We start from the raw sequence: 15,240 nt of genomic DNA on the forward strand, positions 1-15,240 counted from the left end.
ATGCCCACCCCAGTTACTCCCCAGCTGTGTGGTGGGCATGGGGACAAGGAGGTGGAGGATCCTGCATGGGTCTGGCCAAATCAGGGTGGTCCCTGGGCTGTGGGGTTGCCCCCTACCCCCTGGGCTTTCACTCAGGCTTGGAGAGTGCCCAAAAGCAGCCAAAGCAGTAGGATTTTTCTGCCTATAACCCCCGTGAGAGCAATGAGCTGAGCAATTCAGCCCTGGAAAACCTTTTATTTCCACTTCCATCTCTACAAACACCAGCGTTCCAGATAACAATAAAACACATACAAGTTAAAAGCAGTAATAAATAAGGGACCACAATAAATACATATAAAAGCACTGGCCAGACACAATAGGTAAATAAATAAGGATTGGGGTGTCTTGAGCCCATGGGGCCCAGAGCTACTATTTCATCTGAAGTAGATGGTGAGAGGGGTCCCATCCCAGGGGGTTGTACTCAGTACATACAGCCTGAAAACCGGTGACTGCCGGTTGGGTTGGTGCGGGGTCTTCAGCGCCCGCTCAGCTCGTAGGTAGCAATGTTCACTTGGTCAGGAGCATTGGTGATACCCACAGGCTGGCGGGGCTGCAGGGATGTGCAGACGAACCAGCCAGGGAAGGCAGCGGACTCAAAGCGGGTAGTCCCCTCGGCTGGGCTGTCCAGACGGTAGAAGATGAAGCGGGTCAGCTCCACAGTCTCAATATCCCTCCTGACATCAGCTTCCTACAGCCGGTGGGGTGAAACCGGGGTCAGAGTGGAATGGAGCCCCCAGCCCCACGAAGGATGGACTGGCAGGACCCCACGCTCACCTCCAGCTGCAGCACGGGCTTGGCGCCACTCATCACACACGACATATAGAGCTGGTAGCCCTTGATACCCAAAGCCACAGGCACCCGCCCAGCCCCTGGGCTGCCCTGTGATGACCGGGGACGGTACAGAGCGATGTTGAGCTTCACTGCAGAGAGAAGGGATGGGTTAATGGGTGGTTCCAGTGCTGCCGGGTGGCTCCCACGTGGTCCTGGGGTGAGGGGCAGGGACATTGGGATGGGATTGTGTCCCCTCACCTTTCCGTCCGGCAGAGGGTCCCTGCAGGTGCAGGGCCACCAGCTGGGTTGGCGACTCCAGCACAAAACACTTGTGGTCAATGTCCAGGATGTCAAAGGACTGGGAGCGGGTGTAGCGGAAGACGGGTGCCCCAGCATAACTGCCCGTTACGTGCTGGAAGGAGATGGGCTCTGCAGGGAGGGAGACAGTCAGGGGGATGCTGAAGCTTCCAGGTTCGAGAGCGTTCCCCAAGAGCATCCCCCAGCTGGGGCGACACCCCTGACATTACCCCCATACCGAAAAGATCATCCAAGAAGCTGCCAAGGTCACTGTCAGCAAAGTCCTTGTGCGCTGGCTGCTTTAGGAGCTTGGTCACAGCAACCACCAGGACAGCAGCCCGGCGAAAGGTCCTGGCAGGGTGTCCCTTGGTCACTGTCACTTGGATGCCCACCCTGGGTGCTGTCACCTCCAAGTCCAGTCGGGGTTTCTGGGGAGAAAAGGGAAGGGTGAGTGCCAGGCTTCCCCACCACACAGATCTCACTACTCCCACTACCCCAGTGTTACCTTTTGCGGGCAGAGGCAGTCGGGGCCATAAAACATCTCCTCATTTAGGCTGAAAGGCAAAGGGAGATGGTGAAGTCAGGGCCACCAGTGCAGGATCATGTCCCCAAAGTCCTCTCTGGCACGGCCATGCTTACCTGCTATTCTCCAGTGTGTCCAAATCAGGGACGAATGCCATTGCCGCCACTGACTGCAGAGTCCTGGGCAGAGACGTGACAGTACCTGGGAAGTGTTATAGCACTTGGCTTCGGGCTCCTGCCTGCCCCGCTCTCTGAGCCCGGCTCTAGCGTGGCCAGTTTTCAAGAGCCTCTGGAAGGAAGCGCCGTCAGAACGGGATTTCCAGCTGTCGCAATGCCCGGTTTTGCCCAGTTCCTCCTTCTAGACTGGTAGAGCTGTGGGGGTTGGCTGCCCCCAGCAGTGCACTGGGGAGGCTGAGTGTGGGGCAGAGCAGGGGATGCTCCAGGATTGGAGTGTGGGGCAGAGTGAGGGGATACTTTGGAGCTGGGGTGTGGGGCAGAGCATGAGGATGCTCCAAGGCCAGTGTGTGGGGCAGAGGGCAGAGAGGATGTTTGGGATCGATGTGTGGGACCAGTGACCTTGTGCCAGCTCCAGCCCCAGTCCCAGCCCCGCCCAGCAGGGTTGTGATGACACCCACCCTTGCCAGGGCCGTGACCTGCAGCCGCCCCAGAAAGGGCTGTGGCGCAAATGCTGCCACTCCACCATTTCCCCACAGCTTCCTCCTTCGCTGCGCAGACCCAAGCACTGCAGCCAGCTGTGCTCCCTCTGTCCCCTCTCCTGTCTGTCCCCACTGCCCTAATACCAGAGGGCACAGGGCCCTGCTGTCCCCTGGTCCCTTTTGGCCACCCATGCCACCTTTGGGACACGGCCATCAGGGACGTGGTCTTTGGGGACACTCCTCATCCCCACGTCCATCCGGCATGCCAGAGGTTGCGCCACACTGGCAGGGCCGGGGATGTGCGTGGCCAGGCTTGCGTGACTGTGGGCTGCCAGGGTGTTTCCTGGCACCTGTTTCACTTCCCCGAAGTGCCACCCTGCCCCTGCCCCTGGGCTCAGGACCAGTGACACCATGACTCACCGGCAGGAAACTGCCAGAACCCCAGAGCTCCCCCGGCACCTCCTTTGACCCTCCGAGCCCCCACTGGCTGTCACCCACGCTGGGATATCCCCAAAGGCCTGAGGTCTCCCAGGGCAAGGGGAACTCCACGCCACGGTGGAGGTCCTCAGGCCATGACAGGGGCACCCAGGTCACGGTTGGGATCCTCAAGGCGGGGTGAGGGTTGCGGGTCACGGTAGGTGTCCCAGGCTGTACTAGGGGGCCCCGGCCATGGGGACTGTCCACGGCCGACGCCGGTGCCCCGCCCCCATCCCAGGGGTCACCTCGCGCGCCGGGCGGCGCAGGCGCATTGGGACGAGGCGGAGGGGCGTGGCCAGGGCGGGGGGTGGGGCGACGCTGTGACGCACGGGCGGGGCGGGGTGGGACCGGTGGTCGGGGCCGCTGTCACAGCTGGGGCTGCGAGCGGGGCGGACGAACGCGCCGGTGGGTCCTGCGGCGGGGCTGGGCGGCGGGGCCGGGCGGTGGGGGCCGGGCGGTGGGGGCCGGGGCTGGAGCGGGGCGGGGGGCGCGCGGGGCGGAGGGGCCGCGCCCCTGTGTCCTTGGCGGTGCCGCCCGGGCGCCTGTTGGGGGGGCACTGCCCCGAGATGGACAGCCTGGCGCCCAATGGGATGGCGGCTCGGCGGCTCGCGGCGCTCCTATAGGCGGCGAGGAGCGGGCGATGATTGGCGGGCGTGGGGTGGGGGCGGGCCCAGACGGTGGCGGCGGGCGGTGATTGGCGAGCGCGGGGCGGGGGCGGGGTTACCACCCTCGCGGGGCGGGGCGGGGGTCGCGCGGCCCCTTCCCGCGCCCGCCGCACGCGGGGCCTCTGCGGGGCCGCTTCGTCTCGCCCGCCCGGCCCCCACAGCTCCGCTCGTCCGAGCCCGAGGGGCCTCCTGGGGACACCTGGGGACTCTGGTGGGCCGGGGTCGGCCGTGCAGCCTCCGCATAGGGTACGCGCCGGCCCCCGCCCGCCCCAAGGCCCTTGGCTACCGCGGGCCCGAAGGTGCCCACTGCTGGAGCAGCTGTGGCTGCAGCCTTTAGCCCTGGACCTCCGGCCTCCTGGAAAGCGGAATTTGTGCTGTTTTTAACCCAAAAAATATTCCCTAGTCCCAAGCCTTTCCCAACTATCCCTCGTCTGTGCTGGCGTCCCCATCCCTGCTGCCGGGGGTCAAATTTAGCACCTTAATCTGCTTATTGGCGTGCTCTGGGCCGTCATCTGTTATGGGTATTCCTGGGATTTGACCTTTTGGTGAGGTTTGGGCTGAGACTGGCTACCCTCCTACACCTTCCTCAGCCGTCACTCCGTAGGTGACCTTTGTATTCCTGGGTGACCCTGATATCCCATATCTCAGATTTTTGGTTTTTTGCCCCTTCCTTCTGGTTGTCGTGCTCTATTTTGATCCACCTCAGAATCATCTCTGCTCTGAGCTTGCCCTGTCTCCCACTGGGCTCCCAGCCAGCATTTCCTGCAAGAGGCCCTCAAATAGCATCTGGTTCCGCTCATTTTGGGTCAAATGCCCTGCCATTAACTTCCCTGTTTTCCAGAGAGGTCACAGAATGCTGCTGTGGCAGCACCGAAACTGGATGCTAAACTGGAGTCTGCTGCTGCTTCCATCCTAAAGCTTTTTCTGTGCTGTGTGCGTGCCAGTCCTCTGGCACCTGATTCAGTTGGCTCTCTGAAATATCACGGAATCATGGAATGCTTTGAGTGGGAAGGGACCTTAAAGACATCCAGTTCCACCCCTCTGCGATGGGCAGGGACACCTTCCACTAGGCCAGGTTGCTCCAAGCCCTGTCGAACCTGGCCTTGGACACACACTTCCAGGGATGGGGCAGCCACAGCTTCTCTGCGCAACCTGTGCCAGTGCCTCACCACCCTCACAGGAAAGAATTCCTTTCCAGTATCCCACCTAACCCTGCCCTCTGGCTGTGGGACGCCATTCCCCCTTGTCCTGTCACTCCAGGCCCTTGTCCAAAGTCCCTCTGCGGCTCTCTTGGGGCCCCCTTTAGGCACTAGAAGGGGCTCTAAGGTCTCCCTAGAGTCTTCTCTTCTCTTCTCCTGGTTGGACACCATCAACTTTCTGAGTCTTTCAAATACCCGTGTGTGTTTTGCTGTATAAATCTGAGGGAGGGCGATCTGGGAGAACTCCCAGTGGTGCTGCACTTGCTGTCCCACACCTACCAGCCTTTCTTGGCAGGGTGGAAAGGATGAGTGATTCCCTTTTTCCCTTGCGTAAATCTGTCAAATACTGACTGAATTCGAGTGATACTGTGTCTTTCTTATGCTCTTTGAACTTGTCTTCCTCTTGCTCTTTGAACAAAAACCTTGTGGTTTGTGATGGGAAGTGTAGCCACTGCCATGCCGAGCAGCCAGGACTAGATTCAGCCAAGCAAACCTGGAAGGCTGGCTGACAAAATGCTGGCCGTGAAGGTGTGTTGTTTTCTTCAGTCCCTTGTGAAACTTCATTTTAATCTGGTGAATGCATGATAACTGCTTTGACATTGGGCTGCTGCTTGTTAAACTGGTCAGGAATACTGGAAACCAGCCAGCTGGGTCACCTCCAGCCCCGGGTCCTGCCTCTTGAGGGAGGAGCTGAGTGGAAAGGGCAGCTCCAAGAAGAGCTGCTCCAAATGCCAGCACTTCTCTCAAGATGATCCTGCTCCAACGCTTTCTTTTGGGCTGCAGCGGTTGGTCAGATGTGTGTAACCCCATGGCTGACCCTGTGGCCAACCCCCTGGCTAACCCCAAGCTTCCCCGTCCATGCCCCACCAAGAGCTGCAAAGTGGGACCTTTGAGAGGTTCCACACCTGCTCCACATCACTTTTTTGGATTGTCTGGGTCTTTCAGCTTCATTGACATTCTTGGGTCTGGGCTTTTGAGAAGAAGCAGTCTGTCCTGGAGCCCACTTCCTAAGTGCTTTGCACCACTGTACCCCTGTTTTGCAAGAGGTCTTCCCTGTAAATGGTTTCTTTCCAACTTTATCCTGATGCATTTCACAACAAACCATCAAGAAAACCTCAGCCAAGAAGAGTGGTCACAGAAGTTGAAGCCCAGATCTTGTACCTGGGAGGGAGAGTGATGGAAGAAGCTCCCCTGCTGGATGATGAGGTTGTCCCCCTGTGAAATGTGCTGCCCTGGAGACACACACCCCATGAGGCTCCAGCAGATGTGAAGGAAAATGTGATGTTCAGTGTTAAAATCCAGCTGATAACACCTACTTTTGCAGCACCCTTCAGTACTTAAAGGTTTAAAATCCTACAACTTCCATCTGCCTAGGAGGTTGAAAGGCCAAAGTGTCCCACTCCTACTGGAATCAGAGTTACAAAGGATTTTCCTGTTTAAAACAAATGTAAAGAGGATTCTCAGAGGAAGAATTAAAAAAAACAAAAGAAATCCAAGGATATTTTACGGATTTATTTTTGGAAAAGGGGTAGATGATGCTGGATGGAGCTTAAGAGGGAAGTGCTGGGGGAACCGATACCTTACGTTGTTAATATGGGCTGTTTCACCCCAGACGTCCGTTGTTTTGTACGAAGATGCTGAAATCAAGAAATGTGGATGGCTTTGATATGCAGTGGCTCGCTTGAGGCTGGAGTTGGGTACCCGCCAAGCAAATCTGGTTCTCACTCTCACAACAGGGGAGGTGACAGTGCCATGCTGCCAGGGGTGGGGGAGGCAGACCCAGCCAGGCTGAGCGTCCCAATCAAAAGCTGTGTTTCTGAGCCATCAGGGACCCGGCCATGGGACGGGTGGATGGATTAATCTGAACTAAAAACATCCTAAGCTCAGTTGTCCGTGCTTGGAGTGGAGGGGGGTAGTCTCTGCTAAGTGCTCTTCTACAGTAATTCCTAACTCACTTTTCTGTTCTCTCTCTGCCCAACAGGAACTTGTGTGAGGCAACGGGACTAATATGCTTAACTTAAGGACTTGTGCGGCAAAGCTGAGGCCCTTGGCGGCTTCACAGACTGTAAAGACAATTTCCCAACACAAACTGGCAGCACCCAGGACGTTCCAACAGCTCAGGTGCTACAGTGCACCAGTGGCTGCCGAGCCATTTCTGAGTGGGACTAGTTCAAACTATGTGGAGGAAATGTATTATGCTTGGCTGGAAAATCCCAAAAGTGTACATAAGGTAAGGAGCAACCTTGCCAGGATGTCACTTTTGCTTCTCTGTGTGTCTGAGCAGTGGTGCAGGTAAGTGCCTGCCTCCCGAGGAGGATGGAATTCAGCCATAGGGGCCAGATGATTGTGGACAGTCCTGCCTCACTTTGCCCCAAAGAAACGGCAGTGATTCCTTGAGCAAGAGCCAAGAGGAGCTTTTCTGTTCGAGAGGGAACACCGTGGGCTTGGGACACGGGCAGCATCCTGGATCACAAGCGGATACAAGGAATGGCTTCTCCCAGGAATCCACCCATAATAAGCTCCTGAAGCTGTATTTTTTCCATCTCTGATGGCTCATGAGAGGGTTTATTCCAGAGTGGAGAATACAGAAGCGGGGCAGGGAGTCCAGTCCACATTCTGACTGGTTTCCTTTTTGCGTCAGGCACGGGTGGTGTTCAGTATTGGGGCAGATGTGCTTTAGCTAAGCTTGACTTTGAGCTGGTGCGTAAAGCCAGACCTGTGATCTACAGCCTGGGGAGGAGGACAGGGTCCAGAGGGATTCCCACAGCTGCTCCTGAACTTAAAAGTGGGGAAAAAAACCCAGCCGTGGGCATTATGTGCAGAGGCCTGTCCTGATCTGAATCCGTAAAGCTTCTCCAGCAAGACTGAGCTCATCAGGTGAGGGCTCAGCTGGGAAGAGGGGTTCTGAAATCTGACAGGGTTGTTCCCCATCCCCAGCGTGTCACAAGGAAGATGTTCCTCCAGTGACTAAGTCTCAGCATTACCCAGGGGATTTTTTGGGTTGTTTTGAACATGTCCTGGTGTGGAACAAGGATTTTCTTTCTTCAGTAGCACATGAGCCATTTGCAGACCAGGATACAATGAGTGACTGAGCAGTAGGGTATAAGGAATCCCACGCTCCAGCACTTGTGGCAGCATTGATTTGTTTTCAATGGCACTGATCTCACCTTCAGAATGCAGGTGCTGAAAAGGTCTTAAGGTAGGATCAAAGCTGGATTTTCACAAAAAATGTTGACTTTAGGCTTCTTTGGAGGCAAATGGGTGGCTGAGCCAAACAGTAAAGACTCAGAAATCACAAAACATCTTCATTTGGGTTATGCCCTTTGCCAAATAGGGCTTGAAAGCTGCCCAAGCACATGGTATATAACCCCTCCTTCAGAGGTGGGATATTGAGTTAAAAGCCACGAACTTAAATGCTGTAGCCTGATTTAAAAATGAGTGAGGGTTACACCGCCTTGTCCCAGTGACAGGCACGATCATGTCTTTGTCAAAGAGTCATCATGGTGTGATACTAACACTTTGATTCCAGACCCATGCTCAAAAGTCACTCTGAGCAGATGTTTGAGTAAACATTTGGACTGACTGGGGCAGCTGGCTGGGAAGGGAGTTCGGGTCCCAAGGCCAGACCTCTGGTTTGCTTCTGGTCTTGTAAATGTGGCTGATTATCCTTGTCAGCCCATCTGTAGGTAAGCAGGGCGTGCACACGCAGTTGAAGAAGTTGGAGGAGAATTTAATTTGGAAGGAGCCTCTACCCCAGCATCCAGCTTGGAAGTGGCCTCTATATTGCGGGTTACATCCAGCTTCATGTCTAGGCCAGGTCACTCTGGGCCTCGTGCAGTCAGGTTTTGAGTCCCTGCAAGGGTGGTCCTCTCACCATCTCTCCAGGCCCCCAGTCCAGTGTTTATGGTGAAGAATTTGCAATTGTTTGATTTCCGGGTGACTGATCCCTGGAAAATCAATGTCCCTAGAATTACTTCCAGCATAGTACTATACTTCCAGAGCAGTGCAGGAATTGATATAGGATTTTTTTCTCCAGCATGTCTGGAACTGGTTTGGCATCAGGAAAATCAACATGTAAAATAAAATGCCAGGAAGCAAACTTGAGACCTGTGATGGAAAAAGCAAGTCTTAGGGACTTTTTTTCCATCAAAGGAAACCAAGCTGGAGTCCTACTTGGCAGAAAGGGATTGGAGCAGGGAGATGAGACTAGATGATCTTTTGAGTGTCCCTTCCTACCTACACCATTCTGTGGTCCTATGAAATCCAGCTCCAGTCCCAAAACTTCTGGTGGGGTTGATACCTGAGTCGGTGTGGACTTTGCTGTTGCTTCCTGGTACACTTGGCCTCCTTCTGGACTTGTCTCTTGGGTGGACCCCACCTCATTCCAGTGACCCCTTTACCAAGGTCCCTTCCCAGCTCCTCTCTGTACTCCTTTGTCTTCTCTGCACTTTTTCATGGCTCCTCCATCCTTGCTGGGTTGCTAAGCTGCTGGGCTTTGGCTGGGCTTGTCTCTGGTTTTGCTTGCTCACAGTCCCTATCAACTGGTGTCCTCTCTGGGGAGGCATGTGCCACCCCTTTCCCTGATAAGTGTTGGCCTCTGTCCTGCCAGATGGAGGGGCAGATGCCAGGGTGGAGCTCTTGGAAGGAGCCAGGCTGTCACAGGGACCCGACTGAGGCTTATCTGTCCCTGCACAGAGCAGAGACCAGCTTCTGCTTGCCATGCTGCATCCTGCTGGGGAGGGACACCTTCATCTGGGAAGAGCTGGGGTGTCTTTGCTGTTGTCACCAAAAACTTCTGAGGCTTTCAGCTGACGTGATGGTCCCAGCAGAGCATGGTGAATCCACTTCCTCTGTGCAGACACCAGGGGTTTAAACTGCAGAACAAGCTTCCGTGCTTGTTTAAAACAGGGAAGGTAAAAAATAAGATTATTTTAGGAGGTTTTCTGTGTGCAGTTCTTCAACTCCAGTTTCCAAGTCTGATGAGTAGAATTGGATTATAGTAACAGTAGAATAATAAAAATATGAGCAGGGCTGGAGAAAGGATGTGAGGACGCAGGAGATGGGTGCTGGTGGACTGCCACAGGGTCAGTGCTGCCTGCTCCTGGACTGTGTCCCCAGGGAGTGGGGATACCCTCCTTCTGCCCCCTATTTGGCCAGCTTGGGTTCTTGGCACAGCCTGCACCGTCTCCCTGGTACCCTGAGCAACGTCATGGGTGCTTCAGGAGAGACAGCCAGAGAGCTGTGACTGCAGGTGGGTGGTACCTGCATACACCTGGGGCAGGTTCAGCCTCCCTAAGCAGCAGCCCCAAAGTTTGGGTTGAACCATGGGAAAGGAACACAGCTCTCCCCATAGGTCTGTACATCAAATGGGCCTTAACATGGACTCCTTAACATACCAGTGTTCGGGGTTTCAAATTGAAAGGAGTTTGATGACCTGATTGCACTGTGGAACACTGAAGGTCCTTGTTTACGTTGATAAGGGACATGGCAATGTGCAGAGCACAGATCCATCTGTTGCTGCTTGACTGCCTGCTCTCAGCAAAGGTTACCAGCCTTAAATTTGGTTCAGGCTCCTCCTCCTCCAGCTTTAAGCTCTGATGTTTCTCCTCTTCTTTCTGCTGGGCTTGCAGACTGTGCTGAGCAGGGTTGGTGCTTCTGGAGGCTGTGGCAGGGGAATGGGCAGGGAGCAGCCTGAGCGGGAGACGGAGGCTGTGTGTCCCTCGCACCTCCCAGCCCGGAGCACCTGCAGCCCTGTCTGTGGTGCTCGCAGCTGGTGGCAGCTCTCTCCCCTTGCCATGTATACCTGGCCTCCAAGCTGGCAGAGACTGGGATGTGGTGGTCTGAGCCTGCACCCTTCTCCAGGAGCTGAGTCTAGCAGAAGGTGCTGGTTTGCCTTGGTGAGCTGATTTGAGGCTGTTCCCAGCAGAGGAGCCCACACTGAGATCTGCTTCCGGAGTGGAGCTCAAAATCCTTCTAAAGCCTGAACTATCATGGTGTGACAGCTGGCTCACCCATCCCACTTTGCCAGTGCATGGAGGAGCACCAGGAAACCTGTCCAGGCTAATGCCTTGTGCTGCGGCTGTGGGACTGCAAAAATGCAATGAATCTGAGCTCTCTTGTACCCAAAATATATATATATATGTCATGCCCTGTATGTGTATGTACCTATACAGGGTATAAGAGCCAGAGGAGCTCTCACAGGGCTGCTGTGGGCACAGAGAATTCAGAGGGAAATAACCCCGTGAGTTTATTATTGCTGTTAACTTTGGCAAGTGCCAGATTAAGGCAAAGTTCTCCTTCTCATGATAAAGCAGGGTAACTGATGGGGCTGCTTAGCCTCTCCCATGGGAGACATGAGCTCCAGAGGCACCTCACATGTGCTCCCCACAAACCTACAGGGTGGCCCTTGGATACTATTGAATTCAGCAGGTTGAAAGCTGACATTTTTATAGCACTTATCAAGGCTCCAGCCCTCCCTTTGCCATTCAGCCATCATTCTGTAGGGCCATAAAGGATTCAGTGAAAGTGCCCGAGCTGACTCAGCCAGTGCCACACCTTGTTTGCAGAGCTTAAAGTGGACTTCTTGTTTCAAAACAGAATCAAATTGCAGCTCTGAGAGGTTGATATTAATGAATGGCAGACGGGAAGAGGTTCATGAAGGCAACACCCCTGGCTCCTTCCCTGTCCTCAGCCCCCTCTTGGGCTGGCAGATGCTCCCTTTCTCTTACCTGTCTTTATTTTCAATTGCATTAAAGAACCTTAAACCACCGAGTAAAGCAGCCAGCCAGGTTCCTCCCCATCCAAAGTGCGTGGAGCCTATGCCTGGTGCTTGTCCCTCTGCTCACAGAGCTGATGTCTTCTAGAGCACCCAGGAGCTCTCTGAGCCTGAGAAAGAGAAGAGCAGGGATGAAACAGAAAGCCGCTCTCCCTCTTTTCCCCCTGAAATTTCCTTTAGCAGTTGAAATGGGGTTGGGTGTTTTCTGCCTTTCCTTTTTTTTTTTTGCCTTTGGGGGAGTGACTGTTTATCAGTTAGAGTGCCAAAATGTTCCAGATTTTATTTATGTTCTTTCAGCATGACCTGTTTCTAAATTTATTCACCTTGTGCAGTCATGTGATGGAGTGTTTGGGTAAATCGGGGCTGGAAACACCTTCCTGGGGCATGTGATGGACTCTGCAACCGGAGTAGCTCCAGGGATGGCTGAGCTGGGGCTCCTCTGGCAAAGGGGACGTTTTCAGTCCTTTTCACCCTGCTTCCAGGGGGACAAAACCTGTCTTTTCTGCCCCAAACAACAGCTGGAGGTTCTTTCAGGGCACTTTTCCACTTAGTTTACACACTCTGGGGATGGCTGGGCAGCGCTTCCCCTGTCTCCGATCACCAAGGCTGGATTTGGCACTCTCCAAGGTGCAGGATGCCAAGCCCACAGCCGGTGGAGAGACCCTTGAGCTAAAACCAGCATGCAAATCCCAGGGGATTTGTTTGCTCTAGCTGGCAACCTGGGTCTGTGCTAGCACACAGCCACTGCTCCACTGTGCCCTTGCCCTTTGCCATCACTCGGTGGCACATGAGACCAGGGTGTGTGACGGGAGGATGTAGCTTGGACTTTGTTCAACTGAGCTCTCCCCTTTCTCAGGTCCATTGCTGCCTCTCCAAGGAGACAAATTAACTTGGGTTTGGCGTGGGTCACTTCTGGGTTTTTCAAGCAGTGCTGGAAAAGTATGACAGTTACACCAAATCTGTCAAAGGCTTTTTTGGGGGGTTTTGATTTGTTTTCTTGGCACCTAGACATGCCCATCTGCAGAGAAAACAGGAGCAGAGGTGACAGCTGCCTTGGTCTGGGCACAGGAGAGCTGCGTGGGAGTACCTGCATAGTGCTGGCCTGGGCGTTGCCAAAAGGATGGGGAAAAAATGAAGAGAGGACAGAAAAAGGAACACATTGCTGGTTGAGCGCTGGACAACACAACTCGTGCTCGGATTTAGGTCTCAGGCTATTCAGACCACGGAAAATAGGAAGAGGTGTATTTGATTATAGGGCAGAAATGTTTTTCAGAAAATACTGGGGTTATTTAGAAGGCAATGGGTTCCCCTGGGGAGAAGGAAACGAGCTGGAAGTCCAGGCTGGGACTTGTGTCTCAGAGCAGCAGTTCTGAGAGCCGAGGCAGGGGAGGGTGTATCGCTGTGTCCTGTCTTGTGCGCTGCTGTTGAGAGAGAACGGGCTTTGGGGGCGGCCTCATGGCAAAAGAAACAATCCAGGTGGATGGGAAGTGGGATAATGGTGTACGTGGAGTAGTGGGAGAGCTTTAGTGCTCTTCTGTCCAAGGCAGGTGGGTGCCTTCAGCACTGGCTGCATGGAGCTGAGGTGCAGGGGAGGAGGCAACTCTGCTCCCTGCTTTGGCAACAGAGCTGAGACCTCTGTAGCCTCGAGTGCTCGGGCTGCAGGTGATGACCCTGTTGCTTCTCTTCTTTCTGTTTTTGTAGTCATGGGACATCTTCTTTCGCAATGCCAATGCCGGAGCTGCTCCAGGCACCGCTTACCAAAGCCCCCCTCCACTGAGTACCAGCCTTTCCACCCTGTCCCAAGCCCAGTTCCTGGTTCAGGCACAGCCCAGCGTGGATAAACTGGTGGAGGACCATCTTGCAGTGCAGTCTCTCATCAGGGCATATCAGGTAAGGGGATGTTGTGCTGAGGAGGGTCCTGTCCTCAGTAGAGGGGCCTTTCATCGCTGAGGTTAGGGTTGATGCATGTGTTTTGCATGGAGAGCATGCAGGATGTGGGCTGAGCTGCCTGTTTTGGAATAGGAGCTGCTGATCTGTTTAGGCAGAAGCTTAGCTGATGCTTTGCTGGACAACAGGAAGATTTAAGCTATTGTCATCCAAACAGGGTGGCAGGGAGGGGGAGGTCTTCTTCACAAAGGGTGGTTTGCTGGCCTTTGGACTGTTGCTCCTGTGTCATGGGCTGCCATGCTCAGCAGTGACATGGGACACCCATCCTTCTTCCCTCATGTTGCTGAGAGAACTTCTGAGGTCCTAATATGGAAGCTCAGGAAACATTTCCATGTGATTTGCAACCTGGAAGAGGCCGGTGGTGCTGGTGGGCTGCAGCTCAGACCAAATGCTGCCCAAGTCCGTCCTCTGGGAGAAATGAGTTTGAAGCAGGAAGGAAACATCCTCTGGCTGGTGGAAGGCCAGCAAGTATTTTTACTCGGGAGAACATTTAAGTGTGTTTCTACATCTGTGTCATCCTTTCACCTTTGTTTATGCTCTGGTTTGTCAAGTCTGGGGGCTCTAATTGGCTCTGTGGTGAGATGTTAAAGAACCCAGCTGCTGTGCAAGTGAGTTTCTCACCTTTTCCTGTGACAAAGGACTTGCTGTACATTGTATTCCTGCTCAGGTATGGCGAAAATCCAACATAAAAGGCCATGAGTTAAGGCAGGAACTGCAGCGCTGGACAAGTCCAAAGGTCTGCCCAGCCTTGGCCCCTGCCCTCTGGCTCCAAGATACTGCCACTGCCCTGCCTGCCTCTGCAGCTGCAGTGCCAACGTCAGCACTGGGACCTGTTTGTAAGGACCTGTACGGCTGGTTCCATGGGAGATGACCACCCTGTCAGCTCTGAGGCAGCTCCTGCCAGTAGAGCAAGCGGGCAGACACCAAGTTTGAACACATGGTGATTGATGTAGTTGGAAGCAGAAGCTTCATGTCAGCAATTTGAACACAAAATCCATAACCTCTTCAGTATTCCCATCTCTTCTTCAGGCTCTGAATGGCAGCGCTGGGAGGTGATGGCTCTTGGATGTATTTTTCTGAGCTGTCTGCAGTGAGAAGTCTGCCTCCCTTTCTGCCCTGGTGTCACAGTAGGGCTGTAGCTGTGGTGAGTTATTCAGATGGGGAGGTTCGGGACAGGATATAGAGGTAGGAAGGTGAAGGAAACCCTGCCTGTGATACGTAACCTACTTAAAAGACCACAAAATTAATTTCTTAATTGGATTGAGCTGGTCTGTCCCTATAATTATGGGTGAGCAATGACTACTCTGCTTTGGCATCAGTGATGGCTCCTTAATTGTATCTGTGTTTCTGTGCCCAAGTCATTATTAACTTTGAGTAGTAGAGTGCTTTGGGTTGGAAGGAGCCTTACAGACCATCTAGTTCCAAGCCCCTGTGCCATGGGCAGGGACACCTTCCACTAGACCTTCCAGGTTGCTCCAAGCCCTGTTGAACCTGGCCTTGAAGACTTCCAGGGATGGGGCAGCCACAGCTTCTTGGACAACCTGTACCAGGGCCTCTCCACCCTCACAGGGAAGAATTTCTTCCCAATATCCCATCTAACCCTACCCTCTGGCAGTGGGAAGCCATTCCCCCTTGTCCTGTCGCTCCAGGCCCTTGTCCAAAGTCTCTCTGCGGCTCTCTTGGAGCCCCTTTAGGCACTAGAAGGGGCTCTAAGGTGTCCTCAGAGCCTTCTCTTCTCCGGGTGAACACCCCCAGCTCTCCCAGCCTGGCTCCAGAGCAGAGGGGCTCCAGCCCACAGAGCATCTTTTTTGTTCCTTTTTCTGGTTTGCGTTGCGTGTGGACACTAGCAAGCAGCCTGGCTCTTGTGGGTGTTCTCTTTGCTGCCGTACCAA

At 54.2% G+C, this 15,240-nt stretch overlaps 2 protein-coding genes across 4 annotated transcripts in view; one reads left to right on the forward strand and one right to left on the reverse strand.

Annotated features, from left to right (window-relative positions):
• Positions 1 to 218: 218 nt before the first annotated feature.
• Positions 219 to 2,985, reverse strand: IL1B (interleukin 1 beta). The gene is made up of 6 exons (XM_027669421.1): positions 1,747 to 2,985; positions 1,613 to 1,661; positions 1,346 to 1,535; positions 1,069 to 1,239; positions 814 to 959; positions 219 to 727 (listed from the first exon to the last, which is right to left on the reverse strand). Exons 1-6 carry the CDS (start codon positions 1,785 to 1,787, stop codon positions 515 to 517), a joined length of 810 nt encoding a protein of 269 aa, XP_027525222.1. The 5' UTR covers positions 1,788 to 2,985; the 3' UTR covers positions 219 to 514.
• A 79-nt stretch (positions 2,986 to 3,064) lies between these two features.
• The window catches only part of OGDH (oxoglutarate dehydrogenase), a 32,558-nt gene continuing 20,382 nt past the window's right edge, over positions 3,065 to 15,240 (forward strand). For all 3 annotated transcript variants that reach the window (XM_027669403.1, XM_027669405.1, XM_027669404.1), the window contains exons 1-3: positions 3,065 to 3,167; positions 6,608 to 6,856; positions 13,103 to 13,291. In XM_027669403.1, coding sequence (XP_027525204.1) covers positions 6,635 to 6,856; positions 13,103 to 13,291 — 411 coding nt within the window. In that variant the 5' untranslated portion in view covers positions 3,065 to 3,167; positions 6,608 to 6,634. The remainder of the gene's footprint in view (positions 3,168 to 6,607; positions 6,857 to 13,102; positions 13,292 to 15,240) is intronic.

Source organism: Corapipo altera, unplaced genomic scaffold (assembly GCF_003945725.1).
Source record: "Corapipo altera isolate COAL_440 unplaced genomic scaffold, ASM394572v1 347, whole genome shotgun sequence".
NCBI classification, from domain to species: Eukaryota; Metazoa; Chordata; class Aves; order Passeriformes; family Pipridae; genus Corapipo; species Corapipo altera.